Source organism: Amblyomma maculatum, chromosome 4 (assembly GCF_055883805.1).
Source record: "Amblyomma maculatum isolate TAMU_Amacu chromosome 4, ASM5588380v1, whole genome shotgun sequence".
NCBI classification, from domain to species: Eukaryota; Metazoa; Arthropoda; class Arachnida; order Ixodida; family Ixodidae; genus Amblyomma; species Amblyomma maculatum.
The window spans coordinates 92,698,604-92,714,235 of record NC_139347.1 but is presented as its reverse complement, the minus strand read 5'-3'; the positions used below and the strand labels follow the sequence as shown (position 1 = coordinate 92,714,235).

At 45.3% G+C, this 15,632-nt stretch overlaps 1 protein-coding gene across 1 annotated transcript in view; it reads right to left on the bottom strand.

Annotated features, from left to right (window-relative positions):
- LOC146191671 (cell adhesion molecule Dscam1-like) overlaps positions 1–15,632 on the bottom strand; it is a 303,280-nt gene that overhangs the window by 31,398 nt on the left and 256,250 nt on the right. Inside the window, exons 7-13 of the mRNA XM_084600362.1 lie at positions 14,815–14,925; positions 12,604–12,765; positions 8,969–9,265; positions 7,657–7,776; positions 5,156–5,329; positions 2,669–2,816; positions 1,970–2,118 (exon numbers count right to left, since the gene is read on the bottom strand). Coding sequence (XP_084456488.1) covers positions 1,970–2,118; positions 2,669–2,816; positions 5,156–5,329; positions 7,657–7,776; positions 8,969–9,265; positions 12,604–12,765; positions 14,815–14,925 — 1,161 coding nt within the window. The remainder of the gene's footprint in view (positions 1–1,969; positions 2,119–2,668; positions 2,817–5,155; positions 5,330–7,656; positions 7,777–8,968; positions 9,266–12,603; positions 12,766–14,814; positions 14,926–15,632) is intronic.

Genomic DNA, 15,632 nt, shown 5'->3' with positions numbered 1-15,632 from the left:
CTTCCGTGTGGCCGCTACGGCCTCTTACAGCCTTTCTAGCTACGCGCGCGCTTTTCCCCCAATCTATAGAACGTAAGAACGAACTCGTGCTGGTGGGATGTGGCGTCTGATCGTTGCGGTGGTGAAGCAAGACAAGGGCGGCAAAAGTGGTGCACATGGCACAATGCACCTTGCGGGACATTCGGGCAGGTGCGTTGCTTATGCGTGGCACCGCTGTCGGCGACTAGTGCCAGCATTCGCGGTTCACACGATGACGGGGCATTATCTTGAAGGATAAAGACGGAAGACGTTAGCGGCACCTCTGAAGCTGGATTATACTCTGTTTAGCAGGCTCTTCTCTTGTGCTCCTGTTGGCGACAGGAGTGTAGAAGCACAATAATGTTGTGTGTGCCATCCCGATTGGCTCAGGTCTTCCTTACTTTTCGCAGTGCTGCAAGGTGGCTTGTGAAACGCGCCCAAATATAAAACTCCTGCTTGGGCGAAACCTTGCTCACGTACCTGTTCTCTGGAAGGTGCGGTCTTCACTTTTTATTCGTGCTCTTTTCAAGGAATGCGACATAAATATACTCAAACATTGTGAGCTAGATTTTCAGAAAGCAATCGAACGAATCACATTCCAAGCTCTCAGTTCCGTGCTGTTCGTCTTGTACTGAATAAAGTTAAACTGTAACGTTGAACAATCGCAACACAGGCTTTTGAAATTGTGTTGGTGTGCGCTTGCATCAAACGTAGATATAAATGTATTGCTACTATTGAATTTTTGGAGCGATAGCTCTGCTTCTCCAGGTACAGGTCCAGGGAGCATTGCGGTATCTCCAGATGACCATGAAGGTCAGCCAAGGTAGCGTGCATGCCAAGCCACAAGTCTCGATTAGTATAGTCTGCATGACTACATGATAACCAGGCCCCGTTACTAATTACGCGCAGTAAATGATGTCATTATTACAATTAATTGATATATTGTAATTAAAATGGTTGGTTGGTTTGTGGGGTTTTTACGTCCCAAAGCAACTCAGGCTATGAGAGACGCCGTAGTGGAGGACTCCGGTAATTTCGACCACCTGGGGTTCTTTAACGTGCACTGACATCGCACAGCACACGGGCGCCTTGCTTTTCGCCTCCATCGAAAAGCTGCGTGCGTTACGGTAAATCATCGAGTAATATAATGTGGATAGGTTATGTCGAGTACGATTGCACCACACTAATTACAGGTCTCGACTATGCACCATTATTAGTTAGTTGCGATCATAAATTGAACTTTGCGCTTTAAGTAAAAGTCAAATATCGCTGAAAAGGCGTCGTCGAGTACAATCCTAAACTATATATCATCCTACACATATGGCAAGATCTTGGGTGTAACCAGGGTTAAACCCCTAGATTGTTCTTTTTTTTTCCTTTTTTTTTTTTTTGAGCAGGCAACCACGGTTAAAAGCAAATCTATGCTTGTAATAGCACATCGACTCCAGTTACCATAGGATGTCGTGCTGTTTATGTGGACTTCGTCGAGGCTGTTAATTACTCACTGCTCTGTGTGTGACAGCGCTCGTAGAATTCCGACAGGTAATCATAGCCTCTGGCTAGGCAGGGCCGAATATTTGGTGGATGTCTGTGAGTAATTGCTCGCCTATTATAAATCCACTCCGCCTTGGGGATTCTCCTAAATGTTTGACCAACACCAATGTTAAAGATATAACCACAAATTAGATGTGTGTGATTCCGTGTAAATCATTGAAATGCATCGCATTTAATTATGACAATTTGCTCGATCAATGCGGTCTCGCTCGTCTCAGCTTTTACCATTTGTCCGTACGAAATACGTTATAAGTCTCCGTTTCGCACTTCATGAAGGATGGAAAGAGAGCACTGTATTGGGTCTCAGACTAATCCAGCTGCTTTTCCGGCACACCCCTGTTGGTGCCGGAACTATTCTTTCTTGTATGAGACAAGAGAAAGTGTCTGGCTTAATTACCTTGGATGATTAGTTGGATGTTGGTGTCGTCCTGGCCGAAGTTGTTAGTGGCCACGCACGTGAAGAGAGCAGAGTCGCGGCGGTCCGTTTGCCGAATGATGATCTCGGACGTGATGCCGGTGACCTGTACCGTCTCGACGAGCTCGTATCTGCAAGGCCAAGTGTGGAACTCTGTTTCAAGTGTGGCGCAAAGGCATTCAAATAATTACCGAAAGTACGATCGGCGTAAATCATAAAGTTGCTGGTTGTAGAATGTGCGTCAAGGACACAGAAGAAATATTCCGTATATCGGCTAATACTCTGAAATTCTTCTGGCCGGAATATCGTACGTGATTTTATCCTGTCACTCTTTTAATGGTTAAACTATTCACATGCAGGATATTGGCGAGAAATAATACTGCTTATTCACGTGTTAGTGCATTATTTAAGTTGTCCCTTAAAATAAACCTAAAAAAAGAAAAATACTGTCATATATTTCTATGAAAACATATGGCTTTGAGACAGGACTTGCGGCGTTGTGGCTTAGAGATGCGATCGAGGTGGCTTTTCTTGCTTCCTTCTTATTGCATTCCGATTTAAGCGTAGTAAGTTCTTTCTGTTTAATGTCGATTAATAAGAATTCTAATCTGTCTTACTTCTCCAATCATCAAGATTTTTTTGCTCTTTCTCCGGCACGTTTACTATTTAAAAAGTCTTTACCTTAAGTCTTGCTTGGGAGTGACTGGTTGCTTGTCCTTCATCCAGGACACGCCCATCGGCTTGTCGCCAATGGCGTCGCACTTGAGTCTTGTGGTCTGCCCTTTCCGCACCATCTCTGCTGCAAACTTTGTCTTGAAATGTGCAGCAACTGTCGGACGAGAAATAAATGAACAGAGAAGAGAAGATGTCATCAACTGCGTCACGTCGTTGGATTTTCTTTCAAACACTTCTGACCGAATGAAAAACTTTATTTAGAGATAAGAGAAGGGGATGCGTGGGCGGGAACCCTAGTCTGGGATTCTAACTCCAGTCCTGAGCTGCATGGATACGAATTCAATGCAGATTAATAGCAGGACGCTCCACCCTGACTGTGTGTGCAAAGAACGTGCCAAACAAGCGTTTAACTAGTGGCAGGATAACAGGGGTAGCGGTGGCTTTGTGCAAACGATGAATTTTATGTTTTGTACAATATTATTACGGCATTTCGCGCGCAGTTATATACTTCGGAGAGTATGAAGAGATTCTTGCGCGAGGAGTGCCATTTTGTTGACTTCTTGTACATGTAATTTGTGTGCACGTCTCTTTCCGTCCTTTCACGCTTATCGCTTCCATCTGTTCATCTACCCACTAACTACCCTCTCTATATCTTTCTTATTGATGCCGTTCGCAGCTACAGTGCTTAGGATTTTAGACAGCGATTGCCGTGGCCGGCAACATCTTTTTCTGTTCTGTACGTTTGAATTAGACCACACCACCATCGCCATCTCAATCGTGACGATCATAATTTCCTGACGTCTTTTACGTTTGTGATAGTTAAAATTATGTTCAGCAGCGGCCGCTTTGCCCAGAAACGCAATAAAGCAGAAACTGTGCGATTAATCATACCCAGAAATTGTGAGTGAATATTTTCTTCCAACCAAAAGTTATTTATGCGCGAAACTTTTTCGCACATCGTAGGATGATTCCACTATAGTAATCAATATATACACAGACCTCTCGAGACGCTCGTAGTTTTCTTGCCATCAGCGTTTTGCATTTGGTAAACACTGAAATTTCCCCATTCGTTTTCTGTGGCAGCCTTAATTATACTAGCATATTTTCGTGATTCTAAGCACCTTTAAATCAAAGCAAGCCACTCCCCTCCCCCCCCCCCCCTCCATCTTGCAAAAGAACAAATAAAATTTATATGACAAAGTTGGCATGCAAGACTAAGCACCCTCTTTTTTGCGAGGAATTCCCAGTCGAAAAAAACTACAGAACAGTGTCAAAAATACAACCAAATTATTCTGCCGTTCTGTCGTAAACATCACACTTGTCTGTAGTTCTGTATTTTTTCTGTGGTACTTTTCTGTTGGCGGTAGTGTGGAGTACTGTAACGTTGTAACTACAGAAAACTCTAATGTTACTATACAGAAAGCTCTGTTGCCACAACAGGTTTCCTGTCAAAAAGCGCACAGATATTCTGTCGTAACAACAGAAAATTTCCTGTAGCTTTTTTTTTTTTTTTTTTTCTGACTACGGAAGACCGTGTAGGTAAGGCCGCCAGTGCACTTGCTAGCTCAGTCATTAAGCCAGAGTCGTCCGGGTCGTCGATGTGGCGCGGCGACCACGGTGTGATATCCGGCTTCTTCTGTTGCTGCGTTCCGACACTAAACGACAGCGGGCGACAAAAAACGCCATAAGGCGGTCACGTGGACCTGGAATCGGCGGCCATTCGGCGGAGCTCGCCAGGTTTCACAAGCATCGCGGTTCCGAGTTGCTTAGTTTGGTGTCAGTATTTGCAGCTGTAACGAAAGTCGGAATGAATTTGAAGGAGGCTGCCACAGCTTGAAGCTCAAGCGAACTGTAATCGCATTAGCTGAAGATGTTTGTCATCTTGGTTTTCCAAATAAAGTGTCATTTCTTACGCCCGTCTCGTGAATATATGGACGCGAAAATAGGGGTCAGGTGGGGGGTGGGCGTGTATAGTAACCCCCCCCCCCCCCCAGGGGCCATTTTGGGCATCGCGATCGTGAAGGAAAGCAGGTGCTTAGAATCGGTTAAATACTGTATATATGAGCGAAAAAGAAACCTTAAATGAACGCTTTGATGCGCATCGGAAGGTTACACCACTCACCATTTTCACAACAGTTCATTACAATCTTGAGCAGTTGCTTCACAATTAAAGCTGGTCTCCTAGAAAGCCGGAACTAGCTGACGCATACTCAGTAAAGTCCGAAAGCGGGACAAAAAGCCCGGCAACAGCTTTTATAAGTCCCGATTTACCCATGGGAGCTGTAGCGGCCACAGACGAGAGCTGGGTACGAGATCCATAGCACATTGAGACACGCACTACATTGCAAAGCGCAGCATAACGACAGCGAGCACTTACAGCAGTTATATTTCGGCAACCATGTGTAAAGCAGGCGAATACACAACTGGCCGGACGGCATTCCATTTCGGGCAAATTTATACGCCTCATTTCTATGGCACAGCGGTGGCACGTACTGTGCACGGTGACCTTGACGACCTTGCTGAGTCCCTGGCCGATGCCGTTGGTCGCTTGGCAGAGGAAGAAGCCGGTGTCTTCTTCCTTGGCGTCATTGATGGCCAGCGAGCCATTCTCGAACACCTGGACGTGGGCGCTGCTCATCACGGGCTTGAATTCGCGTGCTGCGTCACCTGCGGTTCGCGCCAATCAGAGTCAACGAGCACGAAGGCCATGGACATGCTGTCGGTTGAAACGCTATGTCTACAGAGCATTAGAGCATTCTGTCGTGTACTTGTTTGGAAGACAAAATGGGTGTGGGAAGGGAAGTCAGTGCGCAGTAATGGCAACCCCTAAGGGAAGCGCAGTGGATTCCAGCAGAACGCGAAAGCGGTTGGTAGGTAGGAAGCTGAGATTAGAAAAGTTCCTGGGGTAGGGCAAGGGTGATTAGACATCAGTGTTAGATGAATTTGTTTTGCACTAGACTTGTTATGGCGATAGAGAAAAAAAGATTCCGTTCTGATGATTCCTGTATACGGTGATCAGATTATTTTCTCATGCTGCAATACTGGCAGGGGTTTGAGGCGTCCCAAAGCCACGCGTAGAAGGAGAGGCCGTATTTCTGAGCGTTAATTTGGACCATCATGGGTTGTTGTGCAGGCTTGCAGACATCGTGCATCCAATGGGCGTTTTTCTTCTTATGCTGCTGGCTTACGTCAACAAATAGGAGATATAGCCGGATGCTATGATATGCATCCAGCTCGGGGAGAACGGTCGACACGCTTCAGTGAAGCCTGCTACTTTTGTGCACGTTTTCATCAATTTGGTTATGCCAGGGCCACATATAGACGTCTTTCCGTTTCGAATCAGATATTCGGTACTTCGTATGCTTCAATAAGTGCCTGAGACATTACGGACTGCTACGATACGATACTTGCTTGAAATATGCACATTTAGCATTCAGATACTGCCCTCAGGCATTGGCCTCAGGCATTGAGCAGAAGAATAAGGCAACCAAACAAGCTGTGAAAAGTTGGATTTCACTTTCCCTTTGAAATCAATGCAAAATGAGTTTTACGAAAGCTGTATAGTTCTCGGAATTACTTTAAAGTCTTCCGATGCGAAGTACTCTGAAACAGAGGGACGTATCGGCATGCCTTGATATTGTACAGAGCAAATAATTCGTGGTATGTTTTTTGTTCCCCCTTCCTTTCATAAATATAAATAAAAAAATTATAGAGGGAACTTTGGACCTCTAAAGTGCTATGAGGTGAAAGCCTGTATAGCGCGGTGGTTGGGTGGTTGTTGAGTCTTTAGCGCGATGTTTACTGAATGTGGTTGCCGAGTTTTTAGCGCTATGTCTGCTGAATTATAACGCACCGTTTCTTTCCTGTAAACCGACTTGAGACGCCGCTGATTCCTGCTTTACTGCGACTGTCTCTATGCTGTGTGGTGCGGCTTTCGAGGAAGAGCCAAATGAAAGGCGGAGTACGGACGCCTGGATCGGATCATCAGGCGGCGCCAGCTTCGTATATCGCCTGGTGAAGCCTTGGGTCATGACTGAACGGGACGTCATGATCGGATGTGACGTCGTGATGTCGTCGTATCTGGTCATGACGGCGCGTCCGGTCACAGCCGATGACGTCGCAGTCGGTCATGAGAGCTGACTTCACTATCACTATCATCAACCCTCGCTGTCGTCATCAGAACTATCACTTGTCATCATCGTTATCGTCACTATCACCATCACTATCATCATCATGATAATCACTAATTGCCATTATCATTAACTGGCACTAACCATCATTTTCGGTCACTGTCTACCACTAACTAAACTTCTTTACTGACAGCTTTACAGGTTAACAGAACCCCGCGGAATCGCGCGGTATACTGCAAAATCTCGCGAAGTACGACACTTCTTGCGGACACAAGCACGCGCGGACGGACACTCATGAGCCTGTGAAGGCTTTCATCTCAATGCTGACTGAATGTTTCACCTGAGTGCACCAAGGATGTTTTTAGAGCCAAAGCTCTAATACTCCAGGTCAAGCCTTAGAACCACTTTAATATCTCCGGATGACCTTCAAGGATAGGCAAGGTCAAACTCAGACTTATTCTATGACAAGTATTGGTTAGTATAGTCTGCTATACGGAACTGCTGCATCCACGTGACTTACTGACTGTCTGACAATGATCGACTTTGACCATTGGTCACTTGATCAAGGACCTTAACTCCTTACGTGATCCTGAATGACGTCAATAGCCACGTGACTGATCATGCGATCACATCAGTCGATCACGTGCTTAATTAAATAAAAGCGACTGTTTGGTGTCGTTCTTCGCCAAACCAAGCAAAACCAAGCTGTGGCTCGGCAAACTTGATTTAACCGCGTTTAACCACGGCTAATTTTTGCCACGGTTCTCTTTTATGGTAGCAAAATCAGTTTCCGTTTGTGTTCAACATCGGCACTGCGAGCTTTATAACAAATATCGTTGCTGCTCTGATGTCTTATATAGATACCTTCGCCTTTTGTCCATCGAATTCTTGGCTTGGGAAAACCGTCGGCTTCGCAGTCGATGACAATGCTTTTCCCCTTGATGACAGACGTATCTGCTGGCTCGATGACCCACTGTGGTGGAACTAAAGAAGAACAATAGCAGATAAAAAGCGGCTTCTTTTAAACATCACCGCGCTTCTGTCCCCCATAAATAAGCAATTTCGGTGCTATAGGCTAAGAAAAAGATGTCGCTAATAACAAAACGACACAAAGAAACTTACTTTTTCTTCTCGCAAACAGGTATGGTTTATATCGGGTACTAACCATGCTGCTTAGCAGCGCAAAAAAGCAGAAGCGCATTACGCAGCGACAAATTTCCTACATAAAATTCTGCGATCTGTAGAATGGTAAATTTAGTGCTTCTATAGGTCTTTGGCACAAAGACTGAACAGCCCTATACAGCGTTCCAGAATGGAACCAACGATTCTTGCTCGAGCTATTTTAAAGGTAACAGGTGTCGCGCCTGGTCGTGATAGGGCGTTCGGAAAGCATGCAAAGAGCAATTGAAAATAAAGACTCTTGTTTCAACTCTCCTTCACCAGCAATCGATGGCTTCTATTTTAACCTGTACTGCGCCTAGAAGGCTGCTCAGGCAGTAAAGGAAAGATGCATGGAAGCTACCCCGTAATATTTGTTTTTTTTTTTTCTTTTGTTTTAAGGTATCCAACCCGAACACTTCCCGTCACAACCACGTATGTGCGTAGTACCGATAACAGCATTTTTGGTCCAGGTTAAAAGGTTTTGATAAGTAATTGAGAGCTTTTGTTTTACTCACAATGAGCGCTTCGTTCATCAAGCGGGAAAATGCGCATTTCAGTAGTAATTACGTAAATTATTGCGACAAAGAGCCCGTTTACAGATCCTGCTGTTACAAATACTGTGTGAGCGGAGCCCTTAGTAAACAGCGGAGCCTAAAGGCGCGCGTTGTAGTTCAGCACGAGCTGCAGAATCAGGAATTTTTCTTATCTGAAAAGCTCACACAGTTGAGCGTGGATAGTTAGAGCTTTAAGACAGCTGGAAATCATTTTTTCTTTTTCATGGCCGCTTTTTGTGTCCTCGCCTCCTTTTCTCCAACTACACGAATTCCAATCGGTCATGCGCAGTTAATGTTGATGACAGGCGCGTTGGCTCGAATATGGCGTGCTTCGCATTAAAGCAAGCCCGGAACTGTTTTCCTAAGCGTACCTGAAAATGTCGTTTCGTATAAGCCGGGTGTTCGAATTAAGTGCGGAGTTGGAGATTCCCCACTACTGCGTAAACGAAAGGGCAGCCCACCGTGGATGACCATGACGGCCGAGTGACTGGCGCTGCCGGCCTCGTTCTGGGCGACGCAGGTGTAGTTGCCGCGGTACTCGAGGCGCAGCGACCTGAAGAGCAGCGTCGACGTGAATCCGGACACGGTGTTGACGAGGATGCCCGCCGTGACCGGGTTGGATTCGCTGATGGGCTCGCCGTCTTTGGTCCAGCTGATGTTGATGGGCAGGTCACCACTGACCACGGCGCACATAACCGACGCCCGCTGGCCCTCGCGCAGCGACGCCGGGTAGATGAATGGTTCGATGACTGGCTTCACTGCAGTCCACCAAATAGGGTAACAGGGTTAATTTTGAAAGGGTAGCAGCGCCAGTTAAAAGCTATGAATTAATAGTGGCTCCAAAATTATGGCACGATGTGTAGTAAACGATCCGATCTGTGCCCGGCGGATCAACTAGTCCTACATTCTTAATCTCGTTCCACATAGGTCCCAGTTATAAGTGGAACTTTCAAAAAAGTTCCGCTTAATAAGTGGAACTTTTTTAAAAGTTCCACTTATAAGCGGAACGTATGTGGAACTAGATTAAGAGTGTACGAAGGAAGTGACGAAATCCAAAGTGTGCGAATCCAAAGCGAGCGAACAAAATATTATAAGGGACACTTAAGCTCCTCCTTTAAGGGTATGATGCGATAGAGTAGGCTACCAGCCCACATATAAAGCTCCGCTTTCGCCAAGCCGTATAAACGTGCCTGCATGGCATAGGAGTAACAAATTCAAATGCCAGTACAGGCTGATTCTAACGTCACACTTCCACATGAAAGGAGAAGCCCGAGTTGGCGAAACCGGTTGCTAGGTAACGGTACGCTCATACAGGCACCGGCGAAACGCTCAAGGGTAGCGTAGAGTACCTTTCGCTAAAAAATTTTGGTTCACAGTTAAGCTCCACTTTAAGGGTATGACGCGATAGCGTAGGCTACCAGCCCACATATAAAGCCCCGCTTTACCCGAGCCGTATGAGCGTGCCTGCGTGACCTAGGGATAACGTGAATGCAAGGGTCTTGGCAGGCTATTTCCGATATCTACCTTACACGTGAAAGGAGATGCGCGAGTTGGCAGCTCCTCCCAAACGTAACGTGAAGTAACCCTACGTACAGTCTGCGTCTCCATGTCAGCTGCCGGCTACCGCCTGCCAGCGCCTTGCTCATGATTTTCCCCTCACAACGCTAACGCCGGCGGACGGCCGCCGACGCCGGATTTTCTGTCAACGGGGCCTTTAACGGTATTTCGTTAAAACGTGGCCGAACTGCAGTCGTACAAATTTGTGGTTAATTTTTGGGGACCCTAATTTCTTAGCGGAGCTCGAATTTATTGCAAAATCTACGAAGCTTGTACGAATTAGTTCAATTAAAAATTTGTTCAAAGAGCGATAATAGTTTCTTTTACATTACCGATAATTTCTAGGTGCTATAGCTCCTGTGGCGACAATGGTTCTCAAAGTTGTGGATGCGTTTGCGGGTCGTGCTGTGGCCACGTTTTGCAACAGGGGAAATGAAAAAGTGAGCGTAAAAGAATCCGATCTATCTGACTTCTTTTTTAATTTTGTTTTCATTATTCTATGCCGTGCTAACGTTCGCGCAAACGCTTAGCTATGTTGCGTCAAGCGCATTCATAACGTGAACCGCATGCGCAAACAGGAACACGGGAGCAAGAATTGGTGCATGCAATGCACTTTGTGCGACTGCAATACAAGTAAGCCTACTATCCCGTGGACAAGCAGTGGCCGCAGTCTAACAACCACACTGAACACAGCCTCTGGAGTCGAGCAGAAACCACACGTTTATTTCCTATGTCGCGGTGAAATGTTGTAACAAAGGCTGCTGGCAAAGACCACAAGACCCGAACGACTCGCTCCAAGCATGGACGCGTCTTGTTCGCACGAATTTGTTCGTGGATCGAGCTCCGATGCTATGTCCAAGCCTTCTGCTAGCCCAGCGCTTTCCGCTCACGTAGTGCACGCATCAGCATTGCCGTCTGTGGATGTATTCTAGACGTGTATAGGAGCGCGGTTCACTGCGTATGAGCAAGCGGGACAGCATGGCACTGAAGTTTGCTGTTCACACGTGGTTAAGGGACGTCAGTCATAGAACCCTTATAACTATACCCCTTATAGAGCTCCGAATACTCACATACTTGCATATAAGTAAAATAAAGGCCAGAAGTGGGTCACGTTTGAGATACCCGCCTACCGCCACGACGAAATGTTTGCGTCACGCTTCCTGGTAAACAAGCGACCAGTACGCACTTGACGCGTGCCGTTATTTCGAATCTCAATTTACATATAAATATTCTGTAGCTGCGTTTAAAACGAAAGATATTGAGGGTGCGATAGTGCTACTGATGACACCCGTACAAAACGGTGTATGAAAGTATTAGGGTGTGAAAGGTCACAATAGCAGTCAGCGATCAAGGCAGTGATCTCAGAGGCGAATGGTTCAGCATATATGTTCGTTCATATCACACTTTTTCACGTAAATCAGAAAGGCGTATAGAGAAATTAGTTGCGATTACCGTACGCTACGAGAAGAAATGAAAAATTGTACCGGTTGCTAAAAATATGGAGACACTTATGCTCCGCTTTAAGGATATGACGCGTAGCTATGATCCTCTGAAGTGTTTCCGCTGCGATAAATTAAACGAAGAGCGTGAAGTTACGAATAATGCTGTAGCCACACGGTTGCGCAGCACCCGAACGTACGCTCGGCACCGAAAAATGAGTTGAAGACAACCCGCAATTTGTACTGCTCGTGCCCCATCTATTGTGGCAGCAGCATACATAAGATCGAGAAGGTTCTGCGGGCCGCCGCGTGCCGGCGCTACCATGCCACGCCAAGCAAAGATATGAAACATCGCCACGTACTTTGCTATTCACCTAATTACAACTTCCGTAACTGTTATCTGTCTAACTACGTACATACTCATCAGAAAACATTTGTAAGATGCCATATGAATGACCACACGGTATGCGTATGAATCTCGTTTGTTCCCGTGACGTACAGACGTGTTTTGCGTGACCTGGTCGGTAGCGTGTTTCGGTCGCAACACTAAAATGTCCTGGTTTCGAATCCCGCCGAAAATTCTTGAGAATTTTCGTTAAGCAAAATAAGTGCCTTTAAAACTTAAATGAATTTGAGGCATGCAGAGATTATTAATTCTCATTACACATGTCATGCCTTAAACACTTTCAGTTCATCCGTGATGCTGACTCTGCGCCGACGTCGGGTTATCTGCGACACTGTATCTTTAATGCTATCACATTGAAATATTCATGGGCGAAAATACGTCCTAATGGCTTTGTTGCAAAGCCTGGCAGCTTTAATTTGATGCTATAGTTGTTGAAATTAATTGAGATTGTTTTTCCGTAACAAGCCTAATTCACACGTGAACATGAGCGAACCAAACCAAATAGATGCAAGGTTAATGCACTAGATGAAAGTGGCGGCAACACCAAACAACCAAACAAGACGTACCAAAAAATCGATAGTGGCACAACGTGCCTCGTTCGTGCACATCCGCGGGTACGCACAAGGGCTGCTCTCATGCATCTGTGTACAGTGACGACATTGTGTAGTTCGTGCACGGCAGCAACGGTGCCCACCTTTGACGCTGATGTAGACAGTGCTTTGAGCGCTGTGACCTTCCTTGTCCTTGGCGACACACGTGTAAGGTCCTTCGTCGGTTGCCCTTTCCATGTGGTAGACTTCGAGGGAGCCGTTGTCATGCACTTTCTGCCGGTGGTTGTAGGGCAGCCGGACACCCGCTGGGACGGAGCATCGCAGCGTAGTTTCAGTTCATTTCATCCGTTTCGTTAATTAACCTTGATACATGCTCTCTAGTTATTAACCGAGAAGTAAGACAATTTTTGAGACCGCATTCAAGTAGTCAGATTGGCACATGATGTTAATGTTGGTTTTAAAGGATAATGGAAAGATGAGCACGTGATAGCAGAGGCAGAGCGGTCGTGTTTTTGCATTCCAATGTGTCGCTACGTGCGTAATAATCGACTGAATTAATAAATTTTCTTGAACCAATTGCTGTACTGGCATTGTGGCAACGGCCATAACAGAATATCAGTGACCGTGGAGGCATTAATGTCATGGTGATCTGTGAAGTTAGCCTTATGTATTTGCCTTGCACTAGATGTGTCGCCTTTCTAAGACGACCGGAATAGCAGTTTGGGCTGGTTGATTTTCCATGTAGAAGTTACAGAGCTTGCTCGATCCTGTCCCTGTTCCCCTGTATTGCGCTGTTCCCATCCTCTAGAGCAAAACATATATTTGAGAGGAAAAGAGAAAAAAGACTGTTTAAATTGGTCCTCTAGTCTAAATGAGATTTCTGAACAAGTACACTCATTAAATAGTCCTGAATTAACAAAGGTAAAAGTTAGTACTTCAGCCAGAGCCAGAATTCACCTTTGTGCGTTTTGAGGCATAAATCAACGTTCTCTAAGTAATTTATATTTTCTGGCATCGAAGAAAGTTCATGGTCAGCAGGAAAACAGGCTTTTATTCTGATCATCGTCTTTTGAAATCGAATTTATGAAATGAGTTTTTAAAAAACTGCAGGTGCTGCAGCGGTCCCTTCCCTCGGCTGCGCTAATGAACATTTCGATTAAAGCAGTAAGTGCCAATTTGTCAACAAATTGAAGCGTTTTGCATAAATGTGCAAATGTTAGCAGTGCAATGAAAAAAAAAAAAAGCGATCGGACTATTTTATACGCTATTTGCTCACATTGCACCAGTGAATAATTCATACGGTGCCGCACCATTCTGTGCAATACTAAGGATTTGTAATCACTTGTCTTTAGTACCTTGCTGCAATTACCACCCTGGTGTGATTGTGCAATATAGAATTGTAAATGATTGTTTGAACTTGAGGCAAGCATTTCAGAATAGTAGAAACATTTTAATTTTTTTTTAATTCTGAAACTCATACAACACTCTTATGCAAAAAGCGCCATCCCATACCAAGCCCAGACGTCAGTCGTGACCGAGGTTTTTCTAGTCAGTCAGCACCGTGTTTCATGTTTGTTTAAACGCCGTTTCAGTTGTACTTATCTGACAGCTGGTCCTCACGCCATGATAAAAGAAAAAAAAAGTTTTTAGCTTTCTTGCTTGCCCACTGCCCTATATTACGGATGCAATTATTAAAAGTAAAGGGGTGGGAGTGGGGGAGGGGGGGGGGAGAAGGGGGAGAAGGGGGAGGGGGCGTTTCACGCAGACCTTCTGCTAGCCTGAAGCTGTAATTACGGCTTCACGCCTGCGTGACCCTTTCAACCTCTCTCATGTATCCATCTCTGTTCTCCTTGCTTCTACAGCCACAAATGACGTGACTCAATACTCACACTGCTTTGCTTCCCGCATTGATGACGTTATGAAATGCGAAAGAGGTGATAGTTGCTGTCACCCTGAATATGACTTCTTTTATGGGAATGCGATCGTCTGAGTAAGTAAGCACCGGGAATTAGGTTTTATTAGTGTTTGCCTTCCTGCTGCGCTTTGTGGCACCTTGAAGCATAAGTATTATCTTGTTTTCACTGATATTGCCAGAATCAGTGCGTGCCAGGTTGTTCAACTCCCGCCAACCTAGCTTCGCACTAGGTTTTCAAGTGAATAGAATATAGCTTGTAATCGAAAACAGTTTTCTTTTTTGCGTATTTTCTCTTGCACCGGCCACTAAGAACACGCGGGCAAAGATCTTTAAAATGTTCTGCGTAATTTGGTTAACGATGGTGACACATGCGACAAAGTAAATTCGGTGTTCGAAAAGCACAAAGCGTGAAAGGGAGTGGTGGCCAGATGTATGGTACCTCGTTCCCAGTTGATGGACTCGAGAGGGTATCCGGCCACGGGACATACTATGCTCAAAGTTTCCCCGGCTACCACCGTCAGGTTCCGCATCGGCCTCACCACAGGCCGGCCTGCGCAAACGTTTAGAAGCAAATCAGGTTCTGAACACACTCTCGTATCGGTTCTCTTTGAGTTTCTGAAGACAAATTATAAAATTAAAAACAGGTCATGTTTTATGAGCATGCGGCATAATGAATACTCGTATTTTATTCGTTTGAAGCGAACCTACGCAAAAACTGAGGTAATTATGTAGTCAACCTAGCAGACATGTTTTGAACCTTACTACGCGGTCGCTAACGGGAATGTATAGTTTCAGTGCGTTCTCGCAGGAGTAATGTTTTAGTTCAGTGTAAAGTAGATAAAATTTAAGGTTTGACACTCTATCCACAGCAGCACGCATTGCTTTTTCGATGACGAACAACTTGAATATCGTCGCACTGGGTTACGTTCTTGCGACATCGCAAGGAAACAAAAATATTCTTTAATATTAAGCAAAGTTGCTATGCATTACAAGCTGCATTGTCGGCATAATTGTTAGCATTTAAAATGTCGTAACATATAAGCAATCTTGCTCAGTTTTGTGTTCTTAATAAGCTGCCTTAATATGGCTGAAAAAGGTAATTAGTTGAGTTGAGGCAATACTGGAAGCTTATGTTCCGGCCACACTGTTTCAGCAAAGCGCGCCACTAGGGGTCTGAATGGATGGGTACCTGATGCGCATGCTCGTATTATAAAGAATAATTATTTTGCAAAGCGTACCAAGTACGTCTCTGCTGTC